The sequence below is a fragment of the Phaethon aethereus genome (assembly GCF_964289735.1).
Source record: "Phaethon aethereus genome assembly, chromosome: 3".
NCBI classification, from domain to species: Eukaryota; Metazoa; Chordata; class Aves; order Phaethontiformes; family Phaethontidae; genus Phaethon; species Phaethon aethereus.
In genome coordinates, this window is record NC_138576.1 from 30,617,329 (window position 1) to 30,636,442 (window position 19,114).

Consider the following 19,114-nt stretch of genomic DNA (forward strand, 5'->3'; position numbering starts at 1 on the left):
GGCCGCCCTGCAGCCCCCGCTGGCAGCGCCTGCGCGCCTGCACCCCATACACCTTCTTTCTATAAACTTTGCACGCACTTTGCTAAAAGATTAAGCTACTGACATGTGGACATAAATTTATTAGCTGAAAATCTAAGTGTCTTATTGTACAACTGTCGTGGTTTCCCTGTTAGTACCAGTACAACAGCAGTGCCTTTGAGAACTAGTCCTAGCCATTTTAAAATGTCTCTACTTGGTTTGAACTGCACGATGTAATACTAGCACAAATCTGCACACCTAACCTGTTTCTGGCGAAGGTGTCTGCTCTCTAGTTTCTGCTACATTTACCCGCCGCTTAAATTCCCATCTGCAATCAGCCTCCAGTGAAGTGCATTTTTATTTAATATCGTATTTCCAACCATGTCAAGGACAAGGTCTAGAAATGGTCACAAAATGACAAGGCATCTCGGGATGGAGGTGATCACAGATCTAACAGCAGTGTTGATAACTACGCAGAAAATAGATCAACAAAGCTAAAGAGAGCGGGACAAAAGGCAAGCAGCACACAATGGTAAGCAAGAAGAGAAGAAAGTTTCATGAACAGTTTATGGTGTAACAGAAAGCCAGGTCAATGTGTGCTTCAAAAAACAAGCAAAGGGTAACAAGGTCAGTCAAGGTGGTGGAGAGATGAATAAAAAATATTTTCCCACCTGAATTAACTACAATTCCAGAATGTAAATTCATCACATAATTGATGTGCTTCAATCAAAGGGAGAGAAATACTTTCCTTCCTAGGTTGTGTTAAATAAGTTCCTTTCAGACTTTCAGGAAGATGCAGCTCACATGTCTCCCTCTCTAACCTGACTACTAAGCAGGACTATTTAACAAATGCACATGTAAATTTTACTCAATATTCTCTTTAATCAATTTTTGAGCACCAAAATTCAATTTTCAGCACCAAATTTTCTTACTGCCAGTATGTAAAACTAGACCCAAACTGGTTCTTTCTTCTCTAAATATGTGCAAACTATATATTTAATACCTGCCTAAAATTTATTTAGAAGCAAGGAGTTAGAAAAAATAAGGTTATAACAATTAAAATAACAATAAAACACAGAATAACCATTGCTGTTTCTTCCTTCCCTCAGCCCCCATTTAAAATGACTTCCAAGGAACTGTATGAAACAGAGTTCCCAAATTAGTATACCTGAAGTCCTGTGATGATTTTGGGTCAGAGAGCTGGACTGACCATAGTACAAAATACAGATCATGCACCAGGATCTCAATGCCACATTTTTTTAAATCTCTTTAAATACTTGTCTTGCCCTCAGAACTGTGGTAATACAAGTGTTTCCAGATTGCTAAATACATTTAATCCTTTCAACAGCTTTCTGAGGTAGGTAAGTACTACTCCCACTTTAGCACTGTGCAAACTAAGTAACAAGCTAAGATTAACCAGATTCTTTAAGCCACATCGGCATTTTGCTGCTGAGCTAGGAACTGATCACCTAGACTGCGAAGAACTGCTCCCTTCTCAGCATAGAGAAGAAAATCCAGATAACCCCACAGCAGTCTGGACTGCACAACTTCACTGCCTGTTTTGTTGTTTCTGGAAACTTGCCCTCTGATTCCTCTACAGACGTGTATCAGAGAGCCAATCTGGCTTGTTGGGAGATACATTTTCTTCCCCTTCCCTCCACGAGTCTTTTTTTCAGACACTCATGCAAAGGCTAACTGCCTGTTGTTTTTTAATTTTTACTGATTTTCAATATCCACAGAGCAAATAGCACTTCCTATTGCTTTCAGCTAAAGCAAACCTGTAGAGAATTGTGAACTGCTACAAGCACACTGAACCAATTTTATGTCTGTATTGATCTTCCACTTAAGTAATAACAGGCTTGAGGAAGAGAATTAAAAAAAATTGCTTTGCTTTCATGTCTTTTTTTGGCTTAGCTCTTCAGAACTCACAAATACTCAGCAGTGTAAACTACTATCATCTCACTTCTTAGGAAGAAGACAACATGGTACCTTCATAAGCTCTTTGGTAATATACTCTATTGCTATAGTTCCATGTGCTGTGCCCAACTAATAGAAACCAAGTAGTTGTCTGAAAAGTCCTTTGTGTGAAGCACTGGGTGACCAGACAATGAGCTAATGAATTTTTCAGAAATCTGTATAATTTAGAAGTAAATAAATTAAAATTGAAACTACCAAAATATTTATTATTGAAAAAAAATTTCAATATATCAGATTATCTTGAATTTTGTTTATTAGTCCCTCTGTATTCCAGTGGCTCCTTTTTCCTTCAAGTCACAGAGACCTGCATTGTTTCATAGAATACCTAGTGTCTCTTCAGTAGTACTGAAATCCTTTTGTACTATCATGTATGTGAAAGAACTGTTCTTTCTTCCAAGCAGATCAGAAGGGCTCTGCATCCTGGTTCTTCCTGGGAACAGAGGGAACAGCCAAGTAATTTGAAATCTTTACTATCTGTTTCACGCAGTCTCATCCAGCAACAAGAAGATGAGAAAGTGAATCACATCAGATCATGGAGCAGAAACTATGTGTCTAGAGAAACCGCAATGAGTATGCAATCACATCAACAGTACTTGGAATGCAATGATTTATTCAGCACAGAAAAAACAAGGACCACAGCACACTTGAAAGGATCAGTATGAACCATTAAAGCAGCGTCTCCCTTAATACATGAAGGAAGAGTTTAAAGAGCTTAGCAAAATTTTGGAAATTTAGGTTAAATGTAGTTTAGAATTTCCATGATATAACAAAAAGAACACTTACAAATACTTTAGCTGTAGCATTGCTGAAAGGCAAATCATAATTTTCAAAGCAGATGTATCCAGAAAAGAGAAATTGGGCTATACAGACTATTAGAACTTTAATCTTGCTGTTTTCCTTGCAGAAATACAGAAATTCTTCAAAACTAGGAATTTTAAAATTATAGCAAAATCCAAATCTAAAAAGAAAAAATAATGAAATGTGCGTTCATTATGTTTTATATCGTATACCTTAATTCTGCAGCTCATTGTCTTTAGAAGACCCAGTGAATTGTGACATAGAGCTTCAGTAAAATCACACAAACTAACAACTGCTATTAGTAACATCAGTCACTAAGAAAGTAATAAATAACTATTGCAATTATCAACAGAGTATTGAAACTGTTTCTTTAATGTGGTTATTAATCCTAGAGCTTTCTTTGGAAAATGAGATTTTGTGGTTGTTCTTGGTCCTGAAAATTCCACTAGCTATTGTTTATGTCACTTTTTATAAGAGGGTCTTCTAAACAGGAAGGTGTTAGAATGTTATGAATTATACAATACTTCAGTCATGCTTTGTGAAGGTTATATCATGATAAACTAACAATCTATGCACTTACCTAATTACCAACATATTTGTAATATGCGTAACAATGCAATACTGAACATAACATTGGAGATTACCATGGTCATTAATCTTCTGATCTTGCTTAAACATGTGAATATTGATATGACAAAGTTTGTAAGCATCCCTCATTAGTCCTATTCCTTTTACCTTCTCAATTCTAGGAGGAAAAATACAATGAAAATACGCTGTCTGAACCACTTGGTATTTCTTTACAATCAATAACTGACAGCGATGAAATTCAGGGTATGAGGGATACTACTCAAGTGTTCGATTTATCTTAGGAAAAAGGGACATAAAAATAGTGGGCAAAACTGAGAATATCAACCTTCGTTACTATTTTCAAGTATGGTCACCTACTTTAGAGATGGAGAATGGTGCAAATGCAACAAAATTATTGGCCAGGAATGCACCTTAATCACTGCAAAGAATAAAAAAAAATTCCATTCTACCACTAGGCTATACAGGCACTCTCACTGGAACAGTCAGTATACACAACAAAGCTTGACTCATGTCAAAATGACCACTGACAAGACAGAAGTGGCTTCAGAAATATTTCTTTCTTTGCTCACCATCATAAAACATTTCTTTGTATTTCTTGTTCATTACTGAAAGGTCTTTGTGATGAATGATTAATTATTTTACATAGTTAGACACAGTTATGCCTGCAGGCAAGCAAAATAACATTGCAAATGAGAAAATATATCTCTCTATTTTCAATATAAGTGTTGTCTAGGAAGTGGAACAACTTTATTGAAGTCAAAGGTCACCAGTTGTCACAGGCTTGAAGAAAGGAGCTCACAACACATGTAATATGTATATATGTACACTATAAATAAATCTGTTCCTAGGATATTATGCTTGTGCAAACAAAACTGCAGACTGGTAGAATTTATTTCTTGTGCTGATTTTCAAATGATTTGTTTTTACACTAAAAGTCTCTAAATGAGGCAAGATTTACCAGTCATCTTTTAGGATGAGTTAGTTCATCCTACAAAGGTAAATGCAATCCAGAATAAACTACTGCCAATGTTACTGTGATTTTTGTGTTACCTGGTTTTGCTTCATTATGCTAAGTTGAACGTGCTTATAAATACCCTGTAGCAGCATTGGCAATACAAATGAAGGATGTTACATTCTTAAAACAGATAATAATACAGAATCATAGAGTCTATGGTTCCATGATTCTATGATTCTTAAACCAGGTAATAATATAGGTAAAAATAAGAACTTTCTTTGTATCTTACAGGGAATACAGTCATCTGTAACTTATTCTATCAAGTAAAAAGTTTAGATTCTGGTGGATGATACCTTGAGGAATAGAGGTTAAATTATGCCCTCTTTTTTCAGGACACTGAAGGGCAGACAAGAATTTACTATGTCAATTTGAAGCTCAAGTTCAGAGCATCTTTTTGAGTTAAAAGTCAGCATTTGCCCCCAGACAGAATTTAATTTACCAGAAGGCCAGATTTGACATAAAATTTGATTACATAAAATTACCAACAAAATTTAATTTTTCAAATTCCGTGATCAACAGGAGATTGGAAGCTGCACCATACTAACAGGACTTAAGAAAAAGAAATTTGTTTAAAATTCAAATAACGTTATCACTGTTTGCACTATTATATTTCATGGTACTAAAAATACATTTATAAAATGTATTCCTTTTATCATTAAGGCTTACAACATCAGAACCTTGAATTTTCAAGTAGATTTGAAGTAATTGCTAGAGAAAGAAGGGATTATCAATGGGGAAAAAGATTGTGAGAAAGAAAAAAAAAATGTTTTGCAAGCCCATTCTTATATCTTTTCAGAATGTTCATCATTTAAACACTGACCTCTATATTTCAATAGAGGTAGATAACCTAAAGACAAGCTGCCAAGTTTTTGCTGAATGGCAAAAAAGCCTTGTGAGCAACAATAATCTGAATACTGTATGAATTTTTATTTTTTGCCAGAAATCCACATAGTTATACAGACAAACTCATTTAGACTAAATGCCTAACTTGAAAGTAGGTAAAGTTAAATGGAGTGAATATGACTCATTAGAATTTTTCTTAAATAACGTAAGTAATCAACAGTCTCATATTTTTTCAGTATGTTTGTCTTTGAAATATGATAAATATACTTCGCCTTTCTTATGTTGCCTCTCTGGTTTCAGGCAGGTCACAGTATTCCATCTGTGACTCAGAGTCTAGTTCAGTATGATGGAGGGTGCTGGTCACCACAACTGTGAGAAGAGGTCTGGATGCCTGCCACTTCAGGAAAGGCAGCTGACAGTGTTGTGCTATGCTACTCAGTATTACTCAACTGTTGTTGCAGTTCACACTTAAAATTTTATATTGATATGAACATACCTGAAAGAGACTGAAGAAAACTCACAACTAGCAACAGAAGAGGTTAAACTTTCTTTAATGCATTGTTTTCCATCAGTTGTTTTAGCTTCTGGACTACCCATCCTTGCAGGTGTTCACATGACATTTACTGCAGCTCCATAACTTGCAAATAACAAAACACAGCAGATATCACTTCTATAGTGATATAGCTCTTTGAGAGAAAACTAGAATGACATATTATGAATAAGAAGATGAAAGATTGTGACTCCATGAGCTGGTCTGTAGTGAGCCGCTTTGGAATAAACCATCCAAAATCAGTTAATGATAGAAATTCAATTTCATATGAGAGAATAAATTTACCCAGCTAGAAATTATAAAAAACAAAATAAAATCATAACTGCATTATTAAAAACCATATTGCTCAAGGGAAAAGAAAAAAAATCATGGCCAAAGCAGATAGCACTTCAACCCTCCCCTTAACACAGCTGCCATAAAAAGCTTAATGAATTATCTATGTTGAGGATGACTGCATTAAAAAAAAAGAAAGTGAAAGAAGAGAATTCTTAAGCCAATATGCACTGTGTGGAACTAATAAGACAGTAGTCTGCAACTATTTACCATAGAAATACTATTTAGGATGTGTATTCTACTAGGCTTTGCCCACATTGAGGAGATAAAAATCACTAAATCCAAACAGTTCTCATAATAGAATAGAGCAATCAACCTGGTCATGATGCAATTAAGACAAAGATGCAAAAGTGTTTGGCAGAATTTTTGAACTAGAATCTGAGTTATTAACCACCCAAGTATCTGCTGGAGGGAAAATACAGCAGGGCTCAAGCCATCTGGGAGATTTCTAGAGTTGACAATCTTATAGCACAGGTGATCAAGGACCCAGTAACTGCAGGTGCTCTGCTGGATCTGATACTTACAAACAAGGAAGAACTGGTTGGAGGCATGAAAGTCAGAAGCAGCCTTGGCTTCAGTAGAATCCAGGATCCTAAGAGGAGGGAGCAAGGCAAAAAGCAGGAGCACAACCCTGGACATCGGAGAACAGACTTTGGTCTCTTCAGGAATCTGCTTGGAAGAAACCCATGAGATGTGTCCCTGGAGAGAAGAGTGGTCCAGGAGCCCTGGTTGATAGTCAGATGTCACCTCCTATGAGCTCAAGAAAGGTCCACCCCAACAAGTAGGAAATCAAGCAAATGCAGCTAGGAGGACTGCATGGGTGAACACTAAGTTTCTAATTGAACTCAGGCATAAAAAAAAGGAAGTGCATAAGACATGTAAACACAGGCAGGTGATCCAGGAGGAGTATAGAGTTGCTGTCTGATCTAGGGAAAGGATTAGGAAAGCCAAGGCTGTCCAGTACTTGATTATGGCAAGTGACATGCAGGGCAACAAGAAAGGATTCTACAAGAACATCAGCAGCAAAAGGAAGACTTAGGAAAATGTGGTCTCACTACTGAATAGGGAAGGAGATATACTGACAAAGGACCTCAAAAAGGCTGAGATAGTGCCGCCTTTACCTCAGTCTTTACTGGCAAGACTGCCCTTCAGGTCAGAGGAAGTAATTTCCCCCCTATCTCCTACACTGGTGAGACCATATCTGGAGTGATGTATCCATTTTCTGGGTTCCCCAGTACAAGAAAGGTATGGACTTACAGGAGCGAGTTCAGCAAAAGGCCACAAAGATGAGTAAGGAACTGAAGCCTCTTACAGGTATTAAAAACCTGATGGGACATGGTCCTACATGCTCTATGTGACCCTGCTTGAGCAGGAGTGTTGGGCAGGATGATCTCAAGAGGTGCCTTATAACCTAAATAATTGTGATTTTATGTTTCTGTGTTCTTGAGATATTCCTGTAAGATCAGTTAGTTTAAGAAGACCTAGTCTAAGCCGAAGCATGAAGGGTACAGGAATTCAAACATCTGCTTTTCAAGCCAGTAGCTAATGAACTGGAATAGCCATAGCAGTTGGTTTGTTGGATTTGACAGATCACTGATGAAATATAGAATACTGTTGCTGAATGAAAGCAAACAAATAGTTTCAGAAAGTGGCATATGTTTCTAAACACATTGAATGTTATGTTCAAACACAAAATCTGTACTTAAAACAAAAACAAAAAGTAGTATTTTCTGTAGTCTTTATGAGAATATTTCAGCTACAGGCCACAGAAAATTTTAACTAGTTGATTCTAATGTTCCATCAAAAGGTCAATTTTAATTACATATACAAGAATCTATATGCATTAGTTTGATGTAATGCATGTATTATGGGACTATTTTTGAGACTGAATAACAGATGTAGTGATTTACCTATGTAAAACTAACAGCTGGATTGGTGGAACTGGGATTAAGGTTTTCAGAGAACGAACATTACATAAAAATACATTGAACAAACCTTCCTACCTTATAGTGGCAAATGTGATGATGATTTTATGAACTAGGTATAATTACAAATTGAACTGAGTCCACTAATGTTCTTACAAGGTCTGATAAACCAGCATCAACTGCAGATAATTTCAGTGGAATATCATCTCTATGAAAGCCATTTTTAGGTTTTGTTCCACTAAGACTTATGCTGAGTTATCATGATTTGCAATTTCTATAGAAAATGCAGTATATATAAATATGTATAGTTGTATATACAGTGCTTCTAAAAGTAATTCCAAGTTAAATTCAAAATTTATTAAATCTACTTAATGTCCTGCAGCATTTCCAGTTTTATGGAACACAACATCCACATAGGTATGATTCATGTATGTGCTGACTTAAAATTCAGAATTAAAATATACAGTATGTAAGATATTCCATTTCAAAACCACATCCAAATGTTTTCTTTATCAATTTATAAATTCATATAATAGAATAATAATTCTTAAATCTCTCCCAGACTGCTTTCACTGTTAACCATCGAATACTTTTGAAAAAGGGAGGTGTGATAAGACGATGGTGACATTGCATCAAGTTGGCTCAAGTTATCTACCAAAACACCTTTCCAACTCTCATTCATCACACATTACGTTGGAACTCAGTATTGCAAATACGAAGCTTAGGAGTATTTGAAGACAGCAAAATGTCTTCCACACATCATGAATATAGGCTGCACTATATAAGCTGTTCAGATGCAAAGTCATTGATGTTTACAAAGAGCTGCTCAGATGTTTCCAATTAGTCAAATAAAAAATTCCTGTATTCCTAGGTAACTAGTAGTGTTGGAAACAATAGCAAAACATCAGAAAATCAGCAGTTTTTTGTTTTACAGATTTAATGTGATTTTCAGTAATACTTGCATGCTATGCAGAGCACCTGGCACCTGTAAATACTAATAAAATGATGACTTAAAAGTATGCACCAATATGAAAACATGCATCTCTCTGGAACGATGAAATGAAATAGTTAAACCCCAGGACTCAAAATAAGTTGACAGATTGTATGGACGGTGATTTACGTGCTCTTTTTAAAAGCACATTTGCAGAGTGCACATGCAATAAAAACTTTGTAACATCAGTGCAAACAACTATATCTTCTGTGGACAAGGAGGAAGTGGAAGTGTAGGTAAAAACATGGACACTGATAATATAATCATGTAGTTTGCATTCAGTACACTACCTCTTGCCAAAGTTTCCATGTGGAGGTACAAACCCATGTTTAGGACTTTCACTGTTCAGAATGTGCCATCAGCTTTTGAAGCATGAAGACCAAATAATCTTCAGCAGCTTCTGTACAACTGTATGGTCTTGGCTATAGTTGGCCAAACAACATCAACTGAATAATTTAACAAATAAATGCTTTTATGGACAGCTAAAGGTGCCCTTCTCAGCTATGAGTAAATGCTTACATCCATACCACTAATTAAAGTGTGACAGAAAACAACTACATTCAATATGTTCACTTGGAAGATACATGAAATATTAATGTACATAATACAACACTAAAGCTTTGTGGGGATGGGCATTATGTTCATTAAATTCCAGAGCAAAATCCTGACAATTCTGCAGGTAAATAAGATGTAAAAGAATGACACTGTCCTATACAGGCAAGATTTTAATTAATGCTTGCCTAAAATCTTCCAAACAGAAAAGAATCTGGTGTCTCCCATCACTGTCTAAAACAATCTAAACTTTTTAAGGAAATATAATTTTTAAAATTATCATTTAGAGAAGAAAAGTGTAAGATGTCTAAAAAAATCAATATTCCTACTCTAAAAGCTAAAATCCATCCCACTCTCTAGAAAAATCAAAACCCTGGTGACTTGATGTTCTCAATCTCTTGCTTGTTAGTTACTTTCCTTCAACCACTGAACTGAAGAAACCTCATCTATCCTGAGTCACAGTCACATCACTTTAACTACAAATAATGTACAGCACATTTTGCATCAGGCAAATGCATTTCAGAACCTACATATGGAATGAAATGTGTTTAAACTAATGTTCAATTTTAAAGAACAAATCCATAAAAGCAATCCAAACTACATCTGAAGTATGTGCTCAAAGCTTTAACTGAAAAGATCAATACATTCTTAATTATGAAACCACAAAAAATTAAACCCAAAGAAATGCACATTTTCAAAACTGGCAGTCAAATCTGAAATAAATAGAAATGGAAACAATGAATGAAACTGGATTGAAACAGGTCTCTGGTTTCTTTAGGCAAGGCAAAGAAAGTAAGCAATCAGAATTTTATTGCTTTTTTTTCTCTATAAAACTGTTGTTTTAAAAGGACTCTAAAGACAATGGCTGAACATTTAAAACTCATTTGAGCTTCATCAGGTTCAAAAGAAATGGCCATATCTAAGGAAACTAATCATAGTTAAGAGAAAGTAATAGCTGTAAACTATGGGGATGTCTTAGCTTCCTGTATATGGTGGATTTAGCAAGAAAAAGTTTAAGATTATGAAAATCTGTTTCTATAGATTTTATTGGTGGCATTAATTATGCTGTTTATCCACTGGAGCCATAGTTGCATCCAGAACCGGAATATCTGTCAAATATGATCTTATAGTCTTATTCAAAGTCAAATTTAACAGAAATATTGTCTCCCAATTGTTTTCAAACAGTGAAAAAATAGTTATTCCAGTCTTCGTCTCTTTTCCTGCATTACAGGGGAATAGCCTCATTAATTTTGCAGGTAAAACATACAGATAGTTATCTATCTTCAACAGTCACTAAGAGAACATAAATCAACAGTTTTGTCATGGATTCATATTTTATAGCCTATGATACAAGATCCTGGGGGGCTACAAATGCCTTGTCAAGTTTGCTTTTTTCTTTGGCAGAGGTTAAGGATGATTGCTGAAGGATTACAATTTTATTGCTGCTTGGTGAAGGATATACTGCTCTCTCTACATTTTAGAAGGACTCACAAGAATAATCACTAGTCATTTTGAAGGCCAAGCCCATAAACTCAGATGCATGTAAATCCCCGCCAGTCACAGTCTACAATCAAACTTTGCAGGTTATTTAGTATGCCACTGTTTTAAAGACAGCAGTATAAATTCCAGTAAACAAAGGTAACGTATAAATTGAACTGACATTACTTTTTAGTGTAACAATATGGAGAACTAAGCCATAAATATACAGGTGTTAATTTCAAGGTAAAAAAAGAGGGAAATAAATTTATTTTTCAGTGTGAACTTGAACTCTAGAACTAGAATCAATCTTTTCAATGCTCTTTAGCTGCATTTGTTGCTAAGATATTACTAGGTTTTGAAAACTGTACAGTATTTAATCTTACGAAGTAGCGACAATGCTACCACAGCTAATACAGTGCAGACAGTTAGCTGACCAATGTCTCATGCAAGAGTATTCTCTGATATTAAAAAACAAACTTAGAACTGTTTGTTAGTATTGAGCTGTATACTTCTGTCAAGTATCTTCTAAGAGGAAAGAATTATTTATCTGCTAGATCCTAGGGAGAGGAAGGGACAGAGTTTTCTTTGTAAATTTTATATACATTTACAATTTGTACAAAAACTCTAAAATAAATTAATATACTGTCAGCTAACAAGTAATTAGATTTGAATATTTGCTATGTGACTTTGCTTCATTAATACTAGGCATTAATACTAATATAGAATAAAAGGAAAAAAAACTGTTTCAAATGGAGCAGAAGAGTAACGTACAGACCTGTGTCTGAGAAGAAATATGAGCTGGAAATGAAACAGTTTCTTAAATGGTAGATCCTTTCATCCTTCCATATAAGGCGAAGAGGTTTTATATTTATGTTATAAGAAGTTTGTTTCTAAAAGAATATGGCAAAACTTATGGGGTAAGCATAAAATCTAACAAAAAAAGTATAAACAGTCTTTTCTTCCCATACCAATCTACTCTATATACTGAGGTCATCAAACCTCCTGGCATGAACAGCATTTTAGAATTTTGCAACATTTACATCATAAAGAAACAGTTCAGAAGTTCATAAAATATGCCAGAAACCTCCTGGCATGAACAGCATTTTAGAATTTTACAACATTTATATCATAAAGAAACAGTTCAGAAGGAAAATACAAAAATCTTCCAGCGATGCTTTTATTTTCCTTTTTTGGAAGGAAGAAGGTAATTTTTGGAACTTTGATGTGCATGTTTCAGGGTAACTTTTGCAGTCTCCTTCATATACCATCCTCTAACAGAAAAAAAATGGTCCTAGATAAAACTACCTTTATTTTAATAACTTGTGCAATAAGTCCCTTCACATCACAAATGCATACAGTTCAGGTGCAGCAATTAGCTCTGATACTTTAACTATGTAATAAATAAAATCATATCTTAATCACAGTAACTTGAAATTTTATATGAGCATCAGAATTATTTCTAAAATATTTTTAAAATAAATGTTAAATACTTTACCATATTTTAGTGTTACTAGTACAAATGTAACACAACATCTGTATTATTTCATTCTTACCTTTTTCCTAACTTGCACGTATGAAATTCCATGAGTGGAAAAAAGTTAATCCATTACCAAGACATGATACCAATACCTTTTCCAAAATTATAAGTTAACCATTCTATGAACTATTCTGTACTAGATGAAAAATGACAGCACTGGTCAGCCACCATTGTATTCTGCTGACTGTACAGTTGCATATGTAGATACGACAGTTTACTGCATTGTGCAATGTTGTTAGCATGCGCATGTTAATTTTTCATCTTAAAATTAAACAATAAATTAGTCCTACATTTAGCACTAGAATTCTGATGACAAACCTACTTTATTCAATGTGTAAATTAATAAGCATACATTATGAGCTACCCATTTGTAACCTCCAACATTATGTTTAAATTGTTTCAGTTCTCAAACTGACTTTATCTGTGTCTGTAAAAGTGCCTGGAGTTTGAATGATTCATAAGTTCTCCAAAGGACTGAACTAATCTGTGTGAACTTAAATGTATTTTCAGTCAAGGACACCACCTTATGAAAAAGGTTTCCGAATATGCATACAATTTTGCTTTCCAATATGACTTATTGTAAAAAAAAAAGTGAAGACACATTTTATTGCTCAATATATATGACTAAAACACTTTAGTGTAACACAGTGGTAAGTTCTTACCTTATTGTGATAGGGATAAGTATACCCTTGCTAATGGATTGATTGACAGACACGGTCAGAATGTTCTGAGAGTTTCCACAGCTGAATCGAACTGTTGGTCTTCCCTCCACAAGATACAAGTGAAGAAACTGTTCACCAAATTTCCTTTCACTAGCTTTGAAAACAAAAATAGAGACAGTCACACTTCTGAAAGTGTAGCACCTTCCAAAAATATTCCATGCTACTGGAATGCCACAATGCCTATGTGACATTGAGGAGTCTTCTGTCCATACACAGGACTCTGCTTGAGTGACTGTGAGAATAAAATTAAACTCTGTATCAACAGCGATAGAGGGTCAAAGTAAAAGAAAATAACTAAAAGAGAAAATTTATTTTATACCACTGTAGTTGCATAAATCCTAAGGAGCTCTTTACACTGATTGAAGATGAACTTTTCTCTATATCCAGCAGTATCATTAAGGTGACAAAGGTGATGATAAAAAAAAAAAATCACAAAAATATTATAATATCATTATTTATTATTATTTCATTTAGCTTTTCAACCATATTATAGAGAACATCTCTTCTTACTTATATCTGTGTAAAGTTTATGAAAAATTCACCTTTCCCAATTAATGATACATTTCAGACTTGATGAGAAAAATCTACAAATTGGACATGCTGTGTAACTTGCACAGTGCAAACTATGAATAAAAATATATTTTAAAAAATCTTTCAATCTTTGTTCAGTTCCACGAAATAGTATATTGTAAATATGACAGAAAAATATTTCTATTTAAGTAACAGATGGTGCATGGTTCCTCTACTAAAAAAAGAACTGACACCTACAATTGCAAACTATTTTTGATGAGTATTTTCTTATGAATTTGCCCTTTGAATTTAACTGTATTTAATTCTCATAGCAGGTATGACACAGTTCCTTTTTAGGATTTTTATTCCCCTTTAGGACAAACTGTTAAAATGTTAATCTGTTTTTTTGCACTATATTTTCCTATATTGACGTGGAGTAAAAAAGACGCAATAGCTAGGTCATGAAATTGAATTTACTGCATATATTTGTTCAGCAGTATTTGAGAATAACATTACTATGTTGTTCTTAATTTCCAGAATCATTATGTTTGGAAACTTAGTACCTTGAGTTATCGAATCATATCTGCATCTAATTCTCCACCTTGTCTGGGGCACATCTCCTACCCGTTGTCTGTAGCCGAGTTGAGAAAAAACACACAACACATGAACTGTACAAATAAACTTTTTATGAGGGTACGTGGTAGGAGAGAGCATTTGCTTCCTTAAAGTTATCTGATCAACAACCTTGTCAAATGCAATACTAAGGAAAAGGTGGAAATGAAAACATGCAGAAAAAAAACCCTGACCAGCAAATGGAGATAGTAACAAGAACCAAACCTGGTTGGTTGCACTAACTGGTATGGGCATGCAGAGTGTGGGAATGCTTATTTGAGTAAGATCATCTGATTGAGGACCCTGTCAAAATGGAATGATAGGGAAAAGGGGAAGGCAATAAGCAAAACACAGATGTGACAAACAAGAAGTAACAGAAACAATGACAAAAAACCAGTCTTGTCAGTCACACTAATCAATGGGCTATCAAGAAACTTCAGGCATCACTCCAAAGGTTGCCAACCTGGACTTTGCGACTGCGAAGGGCGCAAACTTGGGGGTCTGGGATACTGGAGGATGGTTTTATTGGTGGAACTATGCAAACCAGTGAGGCAATGTATATAAACAGAGAACTGAGGAGGAACAAAGGAGGAACAGACCTGAAGGGGTAAAAAAGGGGAGGGTTGCATGTAAACCAGACTGGGTCAGCATGGTTGTCTGACAGAGCCCTGTGCCTGATCACTGCAGTTTGTCCTGTCTTCTTATTAAATCCTTTCTTAACTATCTCTTTCTGTAATCTCACTCTCTATCCCACGTGTCGGAGTTCTGCAAAGACTAAGTGCCAGCTACTGGGGGGACCAGTGTGAGTGGGCTTGGTGCAAGCTACTGGAGTCAGACCAGGGCTGTAGGCACCCCAGCCTTGGTGTCAGTTAATCGAACCAGTGGGAGTCTCAGGGCCAGTGACTGGAGCAGATGGGAAAGTCTCAACCACCGATCACTGGGGTAGTAATGTTGTGTGTCCCAAAAAACAGCTACTGGGAGAGACCAGGATGTGTTTTTGTGTGGCTGTGTGTGTGGGAGGCTGCAAGGCCTAGTGAATCAGGGGCCAGCAACTGCAGTCAGACCAAGGGTGTAGGCAACCCCCGGGCTTGTGGTGGTAGCAACTACAGCCAGTAAGGGTCTCAGCACCAGTTACTGTTGTGGGTGAGGGTCTCAGCTGCTAGTCACTGGGAGCAACCAGTGTGAGTGAAGTGAGCAAGGGACTCAGTGCCAGTGGCTGGAGTGGGACCACAGGTCCGAGCCTGTGTACCTCATGCCAGCTTCTGAGTGTAGGTGAATGTATTCACTAGCGAACTTCAAGATGTGCTAGCTGTGAGTAGGAGGCCCCAGGTCCAGGCATGGGTATCAGATAGATAGAGGGTCCATGCTGGTATGTGGGGGACCCCCAAGCGTGGAGTGCCTGGGGGATGGGTGCATGAGTGCATGCATCTGTCCGTGAGCCGGTGAGTAGGAGACCCGTGGGGTGGGTAAAAGAAGGCCTGGGATCTGGGCAGGGGCAGTTGATGGACACAGTGGGGCATGCTGGTATTTGGGGGATCCACAAATGTGCATGTGCTTGTGAATCTATCAAGTGTCATGTGTGTGTCTTCACTAGTGAACTTCCACCTCTACCAGACAGAGAGGAGGAGACCACTTGGCTTGCTACAGTTCTAGTCTAGGGAATGCTTATAAGCCACACTTAGAAGTGATTAATAGCATTCTTCATATTACCTGTTAGGTGGTATTAGATCTTTTGAAAGGACAGCCCTTTAAATCTTTCTGCAGTGAACATGAGGAGGCAGTGTCCCTCTGAAGAATTTTGTTCTGGAAATGTAAAAGAGTACATGCTACCTAGCATTTATGGTGGGAAGTTGCCTTCATAGGAAAAGCTTGAGTCTTAAGCAAAATAGACAGGTTCTGGAAAAAGACAGAGATCAGGAACCATCTGAGTAAAAAATCTTGCTGGATATTAGGGGTAACTTATTTTGACCATAGTAGAGATTATGGGGGGGCATCAGGTCAAAGAAACCAGATCTCAGCAGTCATTCTTTCACAGGAAACTGCAAGTTGGAAGGCTATTTTCCTACATCAGTATGATGGCAAGCAAGTGGCCATTTGGTTCAAATAGTTGTCAATCTATAGAAGACATCCTTAAATTCCCGTTAAGCTATGGTATGAAGCTTTATTAGGCAAAAAACATATTTTGACACAGAGGAAGAATACTGTGAAATGCTCTGCTTGAAAATGAAATAACAGACAAATAGACTATGACTGAATTGCCTGAAAGGGCCATTTTTAGTTTTAGGTGGTTAAATAGAATATGGGTAGATCTGGGGAACAGAGCTTCTGAGAGCACAGGAAAATACAGGAAAATAATTTATGAGCACAACTTATGAAAAAGGAGCTGGTGTCCTTAAGGAATGCTACAAACATGGGCTGAGATAGCTGAAATCCAATTGTCAGAAGTTACAGAATACCATATATAGTAGAAGTTAAACAATCTCTCCTTGAAGGGATTGTGAACAGTGTTATGTCGACTCTGTTAAAAGTGAAAATGATGAAGTAAAACTGTATAACTATATGAGTTTTTTTATGACCACTTGCAATTTATTTTGCTTTGTGGCTAAATATCACAATTTGTTTTGATGTGTTGATGAAATTAAATCATGCAAACAAGTAAAATCAATAAGGAATAGAATAAAAAAATGTAAGAATGCATACTGTATTCAACAAAGGAATATTTCTGAAATGATGCCTAATCTTTATTGGCACAAATGTAATAATTGTGTTTTTTCAAACTTTTTAAAAGAGAAATCGCCTCGCATTCTGACAATAATTTAAAGATAAATTAACTGCAAAAAGTCCAGATATTTTTAGTCCATCGACTGTGACCATTTGTATGCTTTTTAAATACAATCTGAAAATATTTAGGGAAAATATCATTTTTAAGAAGGTAAGTACATTTGTCTTTATATTAAAATAGGTAATGACTTGTGCGAAGCATTTGACACTATCCTACACAACATCCTTGTCTCTAAATTGGAGATACATGGATTTGTTGGATGGATCACTCAGTGGAGAAGGAATTAGCTGGATGTTTGTACTCAAAGAGTTGCGATCAACAGCTTGATGTCCAAGTGGAGACCAGTGATGAGTGGTGTTCTGCGGAGTATTAAGGCACGAACTCTGGTGGGGTTTCAAGCCAAAGACCTTTATTGCTACAGGCACTTGCATTTTATAGTGTTACAGCTCTCTCACGCACCACAAAATGCGTCCTGATTGGTTAGTACACATAGTCCACGCGCTTCTCACACAGTCAGGATTGGCTGCCTGCAGGTGTCCATGGGCTTTTCTCTAACAATTCTCCTTCCTTCTTCTGCTCCAGTACCTCCCCTTGGCTGCTCACAAAAATATGCCGCACTTCTACTTCCTCCTTTGTTGTTTACCATCTTCTCAATGCCACAGCTCCTTCTCTTCAAGGTCGAGCCCTTGCAGGGTGATCTCAACAGCATTCCTCAAGGGTCAGTGTTCGGACTGGCACTGTTTAACATCTTTGTTGGCAACATAGATAGTGGGATTGAGTGCACCCACAACAAGCTGTGTGGTGCGGTTGGCGCGCTGGAGGGAATTGATGCCATCCAGACCTTGACAGGCTTCAGAGGTGGGCCCATGCGAATCTCATGAAGTTCAAAAAGGCCAAGTGCAAGGTCCTGCACCTGGGTTGGGGCAATCCCAAGCACAGATACAGGCTGGGTGGAAAATGGATTGAGAGCAGCCTTGAGCAGAAGGACTTTGGGAGTGTTGGTTGATGAGAAGCTCAACATGAGCTGGCAATGTGTGCTTGCAGCCCAGAAAGCCAGTTGTATCCTGGGCTGCATCAAAAGAACATGGACCTGTTGAAGCGAGTCTAGAAGAGGGCCATGAAGATGATCAGAGGGCTGGAACAATTCTCCTGTGAAGACAGGCTTAGAGAGATGGGGTTGTTCAGCCTGGAGAAGAGGAGGCTCTGGGGAGACCTTATAGCAGCCTTCCAGTACTTAAAGGGAAAGAAAGCTGGAGAGAGACTTTTTACAAGGGCATGTAGTGATAGGACAAGGGACAATCACTTTAAACTGAAAAAGGGTAGGTTTAGATGGGACATAAGGAGGAAATTCTCCACTATGAGGGTGGTGAGGCACTGGAACAGATTGCCCAGAGAACTTGTGGCTGCCCCATCCCTAGAAGTTGGGATGGGCGAGCAACCTGGTCAGGTGTCCCTGCCCATGGCAGGGTGATTGGAACCAGATGATCTTTGAACCCAAAGCATTCTATGATTCTATGATACTATTATTCTATAATCTATTAAAAATGGTGTACAAAACAGTTCTTCTGGGATTATTTCCTTAGCTTCTGACATATGTAGTAGTTTTCTATAAATCAGTTATATCCTATCTCTTTCTCCATGTTTTTAACAGAGTATTTTTTGGCAATCTCTACAAACAACAGTTAGCCCTTAGTATTCGTTACTCTCAACCAACCATTGATAAAATTCTTGCTAATAAAGGTATTAAATAGGAAAATGCTTTTCAACAACAATACAGGGCAATTTAGTAAGCTGACATGCCCAGCACAGAGCACTAATTCTCATATTCTGAGTATCAGACCATAAATAGGCTTGTTTTCTGTATATACATATTTTATTTTTC

At 36.8% G+C, this 19,114-nt stretch overlaps 1 protein-coding gene across 1 annotated transcript in view; it reads right to left on the bottom strand.

Annotated features, from left to right (window-relative positions):
- EYS (eyes shut homolog) overlaps positions 1-19,114 on the bottom strand; it is a gene marked incomplete at both ends in the record, with an annotated part of 830,586 nt that overhangs the window by 153,110 nt on the left and 658,362 nt on the right. Inside the window, one exon of the mRNA XM_081998016.1 lies at positions 13,269-13,418. Coding sequence (XP_081854142.1) covers positions 13,269-13,418 — 150 coding nt within the window. The remainder of the gene's footprint in view (positions 1-13,268; positions 13,419-19,114) is intronic.